Source organism: Poromitra crassiceps (genome assembly GCF_964638095.1).
Source record: "Poromitra crassiceps genome assembly, chromosome: 18".
Classification (NCBI taxonomy): domain Eukaryota; kingdom Metazoa; phylum Chordata; class Actinopteri; order Beryciformes; family Melamphaidae; genus Poromitra; species Poromitra crassiceps.
This window is the reverse complement of record NC_139636.1, coordinates 24,641,040-24,656,679: the sequence shown is the minus strand read 5'-3', so window position 1 is coordinate 24,656,679 and position 15,640 is coordinate 24,641,040. Positions and strand designations below refer to the sequence as shown.

The window sequence follows — 15,640 nt, the reverse complement described above, 5'->3', positions numbered from 1 at the left end:
TGATGTTTTGATTCAGCTTAACAGTACTGTGCAAGAGTGTTGAGTGCATTGTTGGCTAACTGAATGACACAAAGAATGACTCAGCCAGCCAAATACCTCAAAGTTGTCTAGCTTTTGCTGCTGCGTCTCCTTCAGTTCTCCAATAGTGGGGTTTTGTTCATATAGGGAACATTATGATAGCAATCAGACGTCTGCATTATTTATGATCCTTTTGCGGTCTTTTGTTCACTCAGGTTCTCGTAATTGATTCAAATATTGAACCGAACATCTATGTCATGCCTTAAGTGCTGAATGCCGAGTGACAAAAAACAACAGCAACAGTGCTGTGCGCTCTTTAAATGGATTAAAGTTTTGAAAAAGCAAAGGTTCCAAATTTGTCAGTCATTGTAAGACACACATATTGACTCTTCATCAGAAGGATTTCGCTGAAGTTATGACTATTATAGCAAAGATTTTAAGCTATTATTGTTTGCCAATAGCCTTGCGACTCAGATGAGATCTCAGGCTGTGAACGACTTGTGAGATCTTGTCCATCTTGTACACAAGTACTAAACTAGGGCTTAACTGGCCTTGTCTACATGTGGCACGCTGCTGAAGCAACACCAAAGACAGTGAGAAGGTAAACGACGGGAATGAAACAACGCTGTCAATCTCAAGAGGCACATTTCCATTGTGATCTCTGTTTAATAGCAACATCAAAAAGCTATATTGTGACACACCGCTTAATACCTGCACTATAGCCACACATTCACCTTCAAATTCCACAAATGTGACTAAATATATAGCTGATGGGATATGGCAGATGCGGCGCCTAATACTTGGAAGATTTAGGATTAAATATAGATGTAATCTCCAGCTATAACACGGCATCCACTGTGTCTATTCCACCCCCTCAACCGGAGGTGGAAGCACAGACCTAAAATTATATCTAATCCTCACCATAGCAACAGCATTGCAACTGAACCTGACGGAACATTTCTCACTCAGATCCTAAAAAGAGATTTGAACATTGTTCAGGTTAAGAACGAGTCTACCAATGAGCTGTGTGCCATACCAACGATGTGCTCTGAAGGTTTAAACGCCTTGGATGTTAACATTAGCACGTATATCACATTTGTCTTGGTCAAATGGAATGTTAATCTCGTTTGGTCCGTTGATTTTTTTCTGCATTTGTTAGTATAAAAATAAAATAGCGCTCGACAGACGCATCTGAGCAAAACAGGCAGTAGCCTAGCCTACAGCCCGCGGATCACGTGACCACTTATCCTCCACTGACGTCACTAGTGACAATTAACGCTGGCAGCTCTGACAATGAAATAAACGTCTTCATAATGAGGGGTGAGACTACATGTTGTGTCGTTATTTTTAATCATGCTCTGCCTGGACCACTGCACATAGAACAAATGAATAAAAAAATAAGCCTTCAGTCCACAATGTTTATAATCATCATCATCAGTATGTAAATGGGAGATGGGGCCCCCCTGTCTGTCCCACTGTGATGTCATAAATCTCAGTGTGACATCATCAGTGATGTCATAAATCCCAGTGTGACATCATCAGTGATGTCATAAATCCCAGTGTGACATCATCAGTGATGTCATAAATCCCAGTGTGACATCATCAGTGATGTCATAAATCCTCATCAGTGATGCTCAGTCTCATTGGCCACACAGTAGCCGAGCTGCCGGGCCAGCTTGGCGAGCTGCAGGACGGGCGAGCCTAGGAATTGAGCATGCGGAGCGTGCGAGATCCCTAGTAAGATAATAGTAGTGCCTATGACGAAATTAACAAATTATTCAACAGGGTCTAAATATTATATTTGTCATATCAAATTGCAAAGGAAGTTCAAGAGAACTCAGTGACTCAGAAACTTCCTAGATCTGGGCAATCATTTCCTTCATCACAGAACTGAGTGTTTCTTCATGAAGCAGCCCAAATAAGGAGAGAGCGGATATCCTCTCACCAGCTAACAAGCCTGTTTCTCAACGGCGATTTCAAAGTGTTTCATGTCCTCAAATAAAAACTTCCCTATTCACATCCGCTATTTTGACGAGTCACCTCTATTGTTCAACAAAAAATACAAATGCTGGTGTTCAAAGTTTAAACATTTGAGAGGGGGAAAAAACACAAAATGATTGCATGAGATTAAAACTTTAAAATATCTTCCATGCTTTTGATGTATGTGCAAGGAACAACAGTTTTGTGACATTCTTCCTCAAACAGCAGAAGGGTTTTGCCATATTAAACCTTTCAATATATTGACACAAGTCCCGTCAGTATATACTAATGAGATTTTGTGATGTGAAATGAATGCCTCTGACCTTTGCTTTCTGCATGACAGTGTATAAATAATATGGCCCAAGAGACAGTGGCAAATGGCACTGAGGCTGTTTAGCAGGCAGCCACTGGGCTGTGGCAGGGTTTAGGACTGTGCGAATAGCAGGGGGTCGGGGAGGATGGGCACTGTGTGATGGGAGGGAGCTAGGGAACACCAAAACATTTCACTCAGCATCTGTTCCTTCTTAGCCATGAAGGCAGCCCTCACCCCTCATCTCAGCCATTTAACACGCCGACATTCCTTGTGTTTGACAGGAATACTACTTGATGAGGAAACCACACTCACCCCATCGGAATGGAGCGAGGGGGGAATTCTAACCAAGTGCTGCTGGACATACAAAAACACAAGTAGCCTACAACTGAAAGGATCCCAGAGCCAAACCAATACTTGTAATTCGTTCGTGTTTGGCATTTGTTGGTCTACCACCATCAATCAGACAATCAGCAATGGCCAACTCTCACACATCAGACCAGTCGCTATTATAGCCTACGCCGGGTTTTCTCGTACTCCACCTAGAAGAAGCCATCTTATGGAGCATCTAAAGGGGAATAACCTTCCATGACTTCGCTCACTGTAAACAGTGCACACACACACACGGCTGCGATGGGCGCACGGTGAAGTATTGTATAATCACTCACTCCTACACACATACATCTGGAATGCAATAATATTATCTATAGTGCAATCAATTATCTTTTAATCAAGGCATCCAACAAACACACACAAAAAAAAAAAATCATCCAGTAGGCTATTCTAACAAAGATAGGCTATAATCTCACCACAAAGCAAACGATTAACACATCTAGGCTACAAGCAATAAAAACGACCATAACTAAAAACATTGCACGTGTAAACTACGTTCATTTCTATTTATTCTAAATCAGAAAATAGCCTCTAATCTCTAATTTACTCACATCTCTGGATCACGACGGTTATTGATCTGTCGAATCTACCGAAATACCTCTCACGTCAAATGGAATGTTATTCTCGTTTGGTCCGTTGATTTCTTTCTGCATTTGTTAGTATAAAAATAAAATAGCGCTCGACAGACGCATCTGAGCAAAACAGGCAGTAGCCTAGCCTACAGCCCTACACTTGGCTCGAGAAGCGCTTTATCCGACTGCGCGGATCACGTGACCACTTATACTCCACTGACGTCACTAGTGACAATTAACGCTGGCAGCTCTGACAATGAAATAAACGTCTATGAGGGGTGAGACTACGTGTGTCGTTATTTTTAATCATGCTCTGCCTGGACCACTGCACAAATGAATAAAAAAATAAGCCTTCAGTCCACAATGTTTATAATCATCATCATCAGTATATAAATGGGAGCTGGGGCCCTGTGTCCCTGTCTGTCCCACTGTGATGTCATAAATCCCAGTGTGACATCATCAGTGATGTCATAAATCCCAGTGTGACATCATCAGTGATGTCATAAATCCCAGTGTGACATCATCAGTGATGTCATAAATCCTCATCAGTGATGCTCAGTCTCATTGGCCACACAGTAGCCGAGCTGCCGGGCCAGCTTGGCGAGCTGCAGGATGGGCGAGCCCGTGTAGCGGGCGAGCCTAGGAATTGAGCACGCGGAGCGTGCGAGATCCCTAGTAAGATAATAGTAGTGCTATGTCTATGACGAAATTAACAAAATATTCAACAGGGTCTAAAGAATTTTCCAAATACAAATCCTTTAGGTGCTTCCATGCTTTTCCAACGCTTTTCAGATACTGAGCCATGATCCTTTTTTTCCCCTTTCAGGCAAAACAGCTCCATAGAGTTTTAATATTTTTATTGTGGAAACAAGCAGATTTATGTATACTGGGTGATTTTGTGATGGCTTGACTTTTGTCTACTTTTTCAATATGACAATGTGGGTGTAAAATGGTCCAATCAAACAACAGCAAAGATTTTGAGTATTAATTTAAACAGTACTATGTTCACAATGATACATTGTGAATCACAAAGTTCACAAGATCCAGGCCTAGCAAGTTTCTTAATATTTATGATCTAGTCTTGTCTCATGCAGGGAGAACATACTCCTCATAGAGCACTTTAGGAAAACCTGCACATGCTTATGCAATTATCCATTCAGACAATCATGTGACAGCAGTGCACTGTATCTACAGGTCAGCAGCTTTAGTTAACATTCACATCAAACATCAGAATGGGGGAAAAATGTGATCTCAGTGAGATTGACCGTTGTGGTGGTTGGTGGTGCCAGACGGGCTGTTTTGAGTATTTCTGAATGCTGATCTCTTGGGATTTTCCTGTCTCTAGAGTTTGCAGAGTCTCTCTAGAGTTGACACAGAATAGTGTGAAAACAAAAACATCCAGTCAGCCTCAGTTCTGCGGACAGAGAAACGCCTTGTTGATGAGAGTGGTCAGAGGAGAATGGCCAGACTGGTTGGAGCTGTCAGAAAGGAGACAGAACTCATATAACCTCTTTACAACCGTGGTGAGCAGGAAAGCATCTCAGAATACAACACACAGTCAGTGAATCTTGAGGCAGATTGGTTGACACTGAGCTGAAAGCTGATACCTATATATTAGTATGGTGTTCCTAATAAAGTGCTCATGAGTGCGCAGTTGTGAAGTCACCTAACGGTTAATGCCTGGAAACCAATATCTTCTGGCATCCTATAGGCTAGACAGAATATTTCTTCTGCCATTAGCCCACTGTAAGCTAAATTTATTTAAATGTAATGCAGCAGGAACTTGGACGTGGTTGTTAGATGTCACACAATGACCATAATAGGCACAAGACGAACAAATACTGTATATTCCACAAAGTATTCTACTCAGACCTGGACTGCTGATTATATTGACATAGGCTACTGCTGTACAAAGAAAAGTTTAATTAGAACAGCCAGTTGTAGAAAAGTTACTAAAAAAAATAGCAGAACTCCTTTGGTACAGAAGATTGTCAGAGCAGAACTCAACTGAACCAGCTCACTTGCCCTCTGCTGCCATTGTGTGGTCATTATCAATATGCACAGTTTAGTGGAAACTGACAAGCCTTTTTGGACATGGGTCTACTTCCCATTAGAGTCACAGAGATCTTAAACATTACATTTTTTAAACAATCTTCATGTGTTTCCATGGGTGAACCTAAATGTAATGGATCTTTTTCACAGCTGCATTTGTGTCTAAAGGGCAGGGTAAACACAGGTGCAACCAAAACATTAATGAGGGCCCCATGCACCCTGGCTTTTAGACACAAAATGGCTGCTGTGAAAAAGGTCAATTATATCATTTTCATAATGGTGGTATTTTTTTTCACAGTGGCCATTTTGTGTCGAAAGGACAGGGTAACACAGAAACAAAAAAAGAAAAACACATTGATGTAACTATTATACATGTCGGTGTGCTATATAGTGTACATAAATCATGTTAAATAAATGCGATTTATTGACTAGATAATTAGCCCTGCACTTTTCGGGCTCAGTGACCCGTCTGCCCTGTTTTGCTACATTTACTACCATTAAAACTCCATATTTAAATTGACATTGGACAAATATTTTCCTCTCCAGCTCACAGGATTGATAGTAGAATTGACTTGTTTAAGGCACACGTCGTAATTCAAATTTGATGCCCCCTTTGGGGCAAATTTATATTTGAAAATGAATCATTTGCTTAAAAAATGCTAGGAAAAAGTAGTTGAAAGTCCTTGAATTTCATCTTGTAATGTCTGTATGAAACCTGGAACTCTGTTTTCATTTTTTAAAGTTTATTTTAGTTTTCGATATCAACACTGACTCTCATTGAAAAATTAAAGTAGGCAAGGGGTCAGTATTAGAACTTTTTCACAGCAGCCCATTTTGAGGTGTCATAGGGTAAACACCATTCCATTTAGGTGTTCAGTGCCAAGGCCCTTGTGCATGCTGTCTCATTGGAATGGAATTCCATCAACCATCATTAATGTTATTAGTTACACCTGTGTTTGCCTCGCTATGACATGTCAAAATGGTTACTGTGCAAAAGGTGTGTATAGGAGATTACTTTAGATTAGATGAAAAACAATTGGGACTACGGTGTGACTAATGGAATGAACGGAGGGAGACCAATCCATAGACCCCCCTTTGTTGGGGGCCAATGATGGCTGCTACGCCCCTGTGCATTTCTCAAGCCACTTATCTCCCTGTTGGCTTCACCTCGTCAGGTGGCGCCATTGGGCTGTGTGCTTGTACGACATTTCTATAAGCACCTGACCTGGATCACTGGCTCACAGAGCTAAAGGACCCTGTTGACAGCAATATCATGCTGCTGGCAATAAAAGCAACCTGCGTCATCTCAGAGCACTTAACACAGATGGAGTATGGGTGAGACACAACACATTATAAAGCGTATCCCCAGTCTGAAATGTTTCTCTCAATGCATAATTCTCTTAATCGTTCATAAATAGCACAAAACAACAAAATCAATATTACTTTTAATTGAATTTTAGGTAAGAGTAATGTCTGGGGCAAAATTTTTGAGCATGTGGAATTTGCCTTTCTTGGCTGTTTTTTTTTTTTTTTTTTAATTAACACATGATTTATCTGGATTCTTTTAGACGTGACTTGCTGAAGTACAGTTTTTATTGCAATTTTTCAGACCAATGCAATTAATTGCAGTGGATAAATTAGACTTGGTGGTTGGGAGGCTATAATCTTGACAGTTCTAGTGTTAAGAAATGTCTGTCCCTGCATGTCAGACAGTTTTTTCTTTCTTCTTCTTTTCACTCTGCCTTGAGGGCGTGCATAATTGTGGTTTAAATGACAGCAACTGGAATAATTTGATGTTCTTTCTGTTGCATAGAGAATGTGGATTTCACTAAAGAGACAGCTTTGCAGGCCATTCTTACTGGTGAGTTCTCCTCCATCCTTCATCAATTTTTAGATCAAGCTCTTCCTCTGTATATTATTACTCTGGCCTTACTTTGTTAAATGGCTTATTTGATTATTTCTTTATGTTTGATGAGGTGTATGAACTTGTGAGCAGCGCATAGCATATGGACACAGGAGTGACAGTGATCTGCCTGATTGGGATGACTGATGATTATGCGCCATAAATGGCTAATAATCAATGAGACATGTGGCCTTGGTAGGCTGGATCCTCACAGTTCCTGCAGCAGGACGTGACGGCAATGAAGATCTGCAGCTGAGCTCTGCTATGGACCCAGCCAGTATACCTTTGGTTTCTGCACAACGGAGTGCAGTCAAACAATACATGTTTAAATGGGAGCCTATCAGATTCTATCTGGTGATTACATTATGTAAGGCTCCTGTAGCTCAGGGAATAATTGACTGGGACAATACAAGGATCAAACTCGTCTTAACATAGATAGTCGGATGCCAGTAATATTTTTTCTGTGTCTTTTATGTTAACAGATACTCTCAGTGGTCTTTCTCTTACCTCACAGACATCTAGCACAGCCTCTCTCAGAAGCAGATCAGGTAGAAGTGAAAGTGACATGTCACCCAGTATGCAGGTGCAGCCTGCTGAGAACACACCAAAGATGCCGTCAGAGTCTTTAGTCCCATCATGGACAGCTAGACCCGCCTTAACCTGCCTATAGGCCCTGGGGCTGAGAAGCTTATAGGCCCCCCTCCCCGATCTCTGTGTTGGGAGATACACCGGTGTCTTCTTGTCCCTCTCTGAGCCAGAAACCACCACATTAATTATATTAGCAGATGACCAAATCACTTATTAGGCCTATTTGAGCATCAACACAAAAGTCAGTCTAATCTGTTAGGGTTAGGGTAACCCTCCTGTAACACGTTACAATGCAAAATAGATAGGATCATCTACTTACTACATAGCATAATTTCCATTTCACTTTGTTATTGACATGTATCTTGTTGTCAATATGCTTTCACCATTATGCAGTTGCAATGCCAACTGCCAAACTGTGTCCCTCTCACCAAAACGCAGTATTAAGACTTTTACTCAAGGAGACAACTTCCCAAATTCATTTTCTGGTAAGATGTATAGGCCTACTTTCACTGAAGTGTGGCTTTCAGCTACTTCCTCATCCACCACTGGCTAAGAGGGAAATGTAGACCTGTGACAGGCATAAGAGCAGGAAGAATAGACTGTGTCCACTTTGCTCTGTAAGATGCAGTGCAGGAGAGGAAGGGGTGAATAGGTTAAAAAGTGTATTCAAAATGCCCGGCCATAGACTTTCCATCTCTCCTCTTTGTGGGCTGATGCTAAAAGCTGAAGTCCAGGTGAGTGTGTGCTTCATTAGAGCGGAAATGACGAAGAAATGGAGGACAGCACATACTTTTACATTTGGAATTACTCCTACATAGGTTTTATTGTTGTACCACACAAGCACCTGTGTGCATGTGTGCGCGCATGCACGTGCACAGTTCTAACACATCTGCACAACTGCATGTGCTTTTATGGGAAATTACAACATTTAAACTAGACTCGTTCATCAGGGATAATTGCACAAAGGACCATTAGCAGTCTTCCTGAGAGATATAATAGGTTATAGTTGTGTAACTTACCTTAAAGGCTCTGGCGGACCACCAGGCGGAGCCCCGTGGGAACCACTGCTTTAATGAATTCTCCTCTCGGTGTTTTAGTATTAGTCTACTGAGGCAACTATTTAAAGTCTATCTGGATTTACAGTGTGAACGTAAATGTATCGCTTGGAAAGAACACGGAAGTGATTTCCCCAGCAACCATTTTGTGTCTAAAAGGCAGGGTAAACACAGGTGCAACCAACTCACTAATTAGGGTCACAGCACTGGAACATCTAATGGACTAAGTTGGAAACCCTAAATAATGACTTGAACAGAGGAGGGGAGTGCATATTATAGAAATTGGATGACACACTATGCATTATTTCAAACACAATCTAGATGGGTCCAAACAATTCAAGAAAACAGGAATTTTCCTTTTTTATGGCCCACTGCCACTGTTGAAGGGCGGCTCCCCAGCATTATAACCACATTTGAACATGAATAGTGTTCTCAGCACCTTTTTCAGTAGAAAGCTGGCAAGCATTTATTTTATGCATGTCATTTCAACTTTTAACCTTTCAGCATCTCCCCCGACTCTCAAAGACTATCATCTGAATGCTATCATGTTAAGTGTCATCCCAGTGTAGTTGTTGCCTTGGTCTGGGAAATCACATGAATAGTTCAGCCTCAAGGATAATTCAAGAACCTGCAAAATAAAATAAAAGACAAGTACAGAGGACCATGGCACGTGTGGCGGCGTTGGGGGAGTGAGTCACTGAGTGATGAAGTGTGTGAGTCTTGAGACACACACACGTGGCATTACACCACGTCACACCCATCCATACAACCAGACAGGACAGGTGTAGACTCAGTTCACTACGTAAACAGAGGAGTCCGGAGCTATACGACACCAGTCTCCTTTCATATCGGGACCGCAATAAAAAGGAGAGGGCTTGAAAAAAAAGTCAGCGAGGACGTTGGACTGAGTGGCGAGTTGTTGCGTCGATAGTGCTATGATCCCCCTGGATTAAACAAGTAGAGCAAACCAATGTATTACCAGATACTTCTTGATTCAATGTATCAATATTGTTCCCAATGGTAGGTATACGTCCGTTATCACCTTCAGGCTGGAAAGGCCTCATGGGGATTACTTGGACACATAACACCATTCCTGAATCTTAAGATGTTTCCTATAGGCTTCCTGTAGAAGATGTTTCCTATAGGCTTCCTATATAGAAGATGTTTCCTATAGGCTTCCTATAGAAGCAGGTGAAAAATGGTTAGTATGCAATATCAGGCTTACTTTTCTCCCGGTTTTCCAGTTTATACAAACATAAACCTGAGTATGTAAGGATTTCTAATTTATTAGGTTGGAATCTTCCACACGTCAGCATAAACCGCCAATGTTTAAAATTGCTTGTGATGGAATTATACTGCTAAGAGGATAATAAATTAAGATGCTATTTTCCACTTCAATACTATGATGTCCTACTACAGCCTCAAGTACTGCTACTAGGGGAATAACATCACTTTCTAACAGGTGACATGAGAAAGGCAAACATGTTGAACTACTCTTAAGACATGAACCTGACTGAGACTGGTTTCTGATGGCAGAATAGGCTTTTAATTTAAAATGTATGTACCAAAACAACAAGCAGCATTGAGATGACAGCAACGGGAAATACCTTCCTTAAAGAGGAAAAACAGTCACGCAAAACATGATCCACTGTCACACCACACTGGTCAAAGATGGCATAATGTCCAGCACTAATGAAATGCTGTATGGGCATCGATTGTCAACATGTTATTGCTTCTACATAGGGTGAAATGGAATTCACACAGTGAATGAATAAGTTCAGTTGAATAAAATAAAAAAATTAATGAGACTGATGAAAATGTAAACCATTTTCGACATGGATTTTTTTTTACACATGGTTCCCATTGTAATTACTACACAGGGTATTTGTGGGTCTGAATTGGTCAGATGATGCCCTATTTGCAATTTACAATCTGACAGAGGTGTGAGAGAGAGAGAGAGAGAAATAACAATTTAAATAACCTCAAAAACGGTGCACAAAATGACACTGATCATCTCACAAGATAAAAGTGTGTGTTATCTACATTGTTGGGTATCCATTATCTGATCATGCGCATCTTTTTCTTCCTCTTTTTTAATTCTAGTGTCACATTAAGAAAATTCACCATCACTAATATAAATCAATAAATAAAGCAACATTGCTTTATAAATACAAAACATAACGGTCAAAGCAATCCCTTAACACCCAAGGATTTCAAATATGTAAACTGAGACATGGTCAAGAAAAATGCTTTCACACAGAAAACAAACACAAGATCGGATCAGTTGACTGTGGGCCACATCCTAATTTGACACCTGTGCATGTAACTCTCAATAATGTACTGATGCATCAACTCCGGTGACCCGAATACAATACATGTCCAGATAAACTGGGCAACCCATCCTTATTTAGAGAAAGAAAAACCCTTGAGCTGTACATACTGTACAGGTATCAAGTTAGTAACTCTGTGATAACTGCTGGATAACGGTGAATAAAGGATCATTACCATATCTTACTATTTATCCATGCTTTATCAGTTTGGATCCACTCTCAGACGGATGCTCAGGTTTAACATCGTTTAGCATTCTGCGGAATAGATCATGACCACTGCATGTTTGTTAGCCCTGCTTACTCCACACACAGTGACAACCCATAAACTCTGGTACTGTATAATGTATGTTTGTAGAAGATCTTCATTTGCTCTGACATGGTCAAGGTGACTATACCTACCTTCCCGCAGAGAAACCCACTATCGAGTGGATATTCTTTCTAAACCCTTGACTGCCCTTGAATAATAGTCTATATTATATAGGGCTAAAATATGGGTGTGGGGATAACTCTCTCCCTGGAAATAATCTGTCCGCCCAATCCATATAGGCTGCCCTTAGCACTGTTCAGAAGCATATGTTCCACTTCATCAGGTCCATAAAAAGGCTGGGCAGCCATTTGAGTGATCAGTTTATATGAGAAAATAAAATGGGTGAATGATCGCTGGTGTGTTGGGACTCTTGCGGAGGCGGTCCTCTCCTCCCTCTTCCCTCCCCTCCCTCCTTCGGCGGCTGCAGAAGTGTACTGTAAAAGTGAGAGAGCCAAAGACAACAGGGTCCAGACGAGCTGTGGCTATCCCTCCATCTCGGCATCTCAGTGTCTTAATTCAACACGCACGGAGACAGGGGGAGGGCCAGTGGTTGAGAGTTGGCTGGACGTTGCCTTGAATGCCGGCGCACTGTCAGGGTCGGGGGGGGGGCAGAGGGTCTGGCCTCTAGAGCAGCGAGCTGGGGCTCTCTGGGGGCGGCGGGGGTGTGTGCGTGGGGCTGTGGCGCATGGGCAGTATGTCGTAGTGGCTGGGGATGTGGCTGCTGCTGCGAGGGAGGTCGTAGGGGCTCTGGGAGAAGCCGGTGGCCATCCCATTGGGTCCCTGCAGAACGCTCACCGTTGGCTCTGCGGCGGACAGTTCGGGGTCAGAGGGAGAGGGGAAAGGACAGGGGGAGAAGAATATGAGAAATACTGAAGCTGGATAGAAGCAGGCAGACTCAAGGAGTAAAGAGGGCACATGCAATATAGAGGCAGCTCACAGTTCCTCTTATGAAAGCTTGAGAGGCTTACAGAGTAAAAGCCCGTGATAGGGGGACAAGACCAGAGAGGTCTCCCCCACACCAGAGCAGCCCCACACTCACCGACATCGTAGACGTTCCTGCTTGCGCCGCCCAGGAGGGTGGCAGTGCCACCAAAGGGCACTTCGCGGTGGGAGGGGGACTTCATCTCCACGTAGCTGCTCTCTGTGTGCTTGCAGGCCACTCCTGGGGGGTCTCTAATGGTGGCGTACGGGTTCTCATTATTCAGCGAGCAGGAGCCGTTGTTGCACATAGAGCTCTTGATATAATCTGCAATAACCACAGGACAAGGACATGTTCAGTCCCGACAAAGACGAGGACACCGTGGCTGAGTTATGGCACTCCCATTATTGTGGGAATCTGGAACTACCACTAAAACCCGAGGAGGCCCCAAGTGAATGACAAAGCAATTCATTGCCATTCTACAGAAGTTATAAGTCTTATGTCTTTGACAGGTGAGTAATGGTGGCGTAGTAATCAGAGTATGAAGGGGAGAGACTGGACACTCATCTCATCCATAACGGGTCTCATCCATCTGATAAGAGGCCTCATTAGAGACGGCAGCAAAGCTCCTTCAGACCACTTCACAGCCCTGGGTCCCTCACATTCGCCACTGACTGCGCTATGTGGGAGATAAAATGACGTATTGGGCACTGAGCCACAGAGAGCAATTAACGCTGGAACAAAACCTCAGCCCACCATGAGCTTGTCCAAAGTCAGAGTTTTCACATAAATCACAGACAGAGTAACGATATGGGATATCGGGGCCAAGGGAAGCACTCTTTGAGGGCAATAGAAACCCAAGTGGGGAAATAGATATGGGCTGTTGAGCATAAAGGGATTTTGCCTGAGGCTGAATAGGACACACCACATGTATCACGCGCGCACACGTGCGCACACACACGCACGCACGCACGCACGCACGCACGCACGCACGCACGCACGCACGCACGCACACACACACACACACACACACACACACACACACACACACACACACACACACACACACACACACACACACACACACACACACACACAGTTGTTTACCTTTTCTGGAGCCTCTCTGTGTCTGTGTCTCCCCCTGTTGAACATCTGTAATAAATGTCAAGCATGAAAGTCATACATCACATAATGCATTCCCCACTGTGTGAAATGTTCTCTTTTAGGTGTAATTGATTGTTTCTTTCTCAAGAAGAAGAATATGGGGAGTTATTCAATCATTTTGATTCTTTGCTTTCACATTTCCCTCAAGGCTTACAAGCTTACAGAATCAACTGTGGTCATCAAGGGATCACCGTCAAAATATCTAAAAGATCACAAAGAGAGGAGAGACCACCATGGAGTTGAGCCTATGGGGAATCCACTCAACAGGCTACTTCCCACCATTATTTCAATGATAACTCAAAATGCACACACACGATTTGTGTCACTGTAATTATGACTGACTTACTGTGGGTTTAAACTCATTTAGTGTGCAGATCAAGATGTCACCAATATCTTTGACGTTGAAATTCAAGCAAGTATGAACAATACATAAAAAATTAAGATTGCTGCATGCCACTTGGCAGCACTGTTATCACTACACCAACATAGTTTTCCATACCAGCAATGTTTACTTTCTCCTTAACTTTGGTAAGCTTTCAGACTGAGGATACAATTTCCATATGAAATGGGGTGTGAAATCCTATCGGCTTACTGTAAAAGTATAGCACAAATCAAAGAATAATATATTATTATTAGTATTTTTTTTCCGATCCCAAATACTTTCATATAACCCACAGCCAAAGAGTGTAGTGTTTGACCCAGTGAGCCGTCACAAAGGAATGTGCCACCAGGGGGAAGTGAAAGAGCACTAACGAACTCACGGTGACCCCCTTCACGTCTCTGCACCACTTCCCTGTCCTGTGCTGCCCACACATCTGATCCAAATCAGAGCAAAGGCTACAGTGTGACTAATCAGAGTACACCGAACATAGTGCTATTATGAGATTTACATCCATGATATTATTATTTATGCCAATGGTTTTTACAGACAACAGTTCGTACATAGGAGTAGCCAGCTCGGGCTTTCGGAAATATTGTGATGTTTGGGAAATATCACAATTTTGAAAATGTACTTCTGTAGCGGGCTCAGTTTCAAAGCCAGAGTGAGGTTTCTGGTATCATAATGAAAGTAGAAAACCTAAGCCTTAGGTCCATAGGTCCTCCTAAGGCATTGATTGGTACCAACCATGTCATGCTAGCTGGTCAGGAAGGTGGCTAATAAATAACACAGGGAAAAAACATTTTCAAAGGGGTCCTCTTTTTCACAGCGTAATGTTGGCAGGTGTGCGTGAGTGTGTGTGTGTGTGTGTGTGTGTGTGTGTGTGTGTGTGTGTGTGTGTGTGTGTGTGTGTCCGTCCGTCCGTCCGTCCGTTTGTGTGTGTCTGTTTTGAACCAGTAGTTTAATATTGTTATTTTCTGCTGCTATTGCATTTTATTTTATGGGGGTGGGGGGTTTATATACGCAGTGGAAGTGGTCCCTGGGAAATTTGGTTTGGTACATAGTGGTACTTGGTCGGAAAAGTTTGGGAATCCCTGATTTATGCCATTGAAGCCATAGCACATGTGTGAAGGTTAAGAGAGGGCACAAGACAGACAAACACTGACCTAGGTCATTGAGATTGCAGTAGGCTCTCCATTCTGAGCCATTTCTGCTTTTCAGGGTGCTTGACTGTGGAAGGAAGAGCAGCATTCTGTGTTGCTTGTACAGTATGTCAATGCTAATGCTCAATTAGATGATATCTGAATCAATCTGGAGAGGCACCGTACTTTGAGGGTCAGAGTGCCGTCCAGGTTGCTGGGGATGGTTGAGGCAACGTTGCACTGAGCCACAGTGTGGTAGCTGGGGTTGGAGAAGCACTGGCCAGTGTTGGTGCTGCTCTGGTTCTGAGTGACCTCGATAGTGCTGGGCCTCATCGCCACAGTGCTGCCACACTCTGTGGGTTTAGACAACAGGTGGAGGGTTTTGAAATGTCAATCTAAATTAGAGATAGCCTATAAAGTAAGCCAGTTTGTCCCATCTAATGAGAAGCAGTGTTGCCTGTATTTAAACTATGAAATAGCAATTGCTCCTTTGTTGGCGAAATAATATTACTTTTCTTTCTTCCTTTC

General features: G+C 42.6%; 1 protein-coding gene across 1 annotated transcript in view; it reads right to left on the bottom strand.

The window, feature by feature from the left end:
• Positions 1-12,132: 12,132 nt before the first annotated feature.
• megf11 (multiple EGF-like-domains 11) overlaps positions 12,133-15,640 on the bottom strand; it is a gene marked incomplete at its 3' end in the record, with an annotated part of 72,691 nt that continues 69,183 nt past the window's right edge. Inside the window, exons 18-22 of the mRNA XM_083654536.1 lie at positions 15,299-15,465; positions 15,137-15,200; positions 13,535-13,579; positions 12,548-12,754; positions 12,133-12,311 (exon numbers count right to left, since the gene is read on the bottom strand). Coding sequence (XP_083510662.1) covers positions 12,133-12,311; positions 12,548-12,754; positions 13,535-13,579; positions 15,137-15,200; positions 15,299-15,465 — 662 coding nt within the window. The remainder of the gene's footprint in view (positions 12,312-12,547; positions 12,755-13,534; positions 13,580-15,136; positions 15,201-15,298; positions 15,466-15,640) is intronic.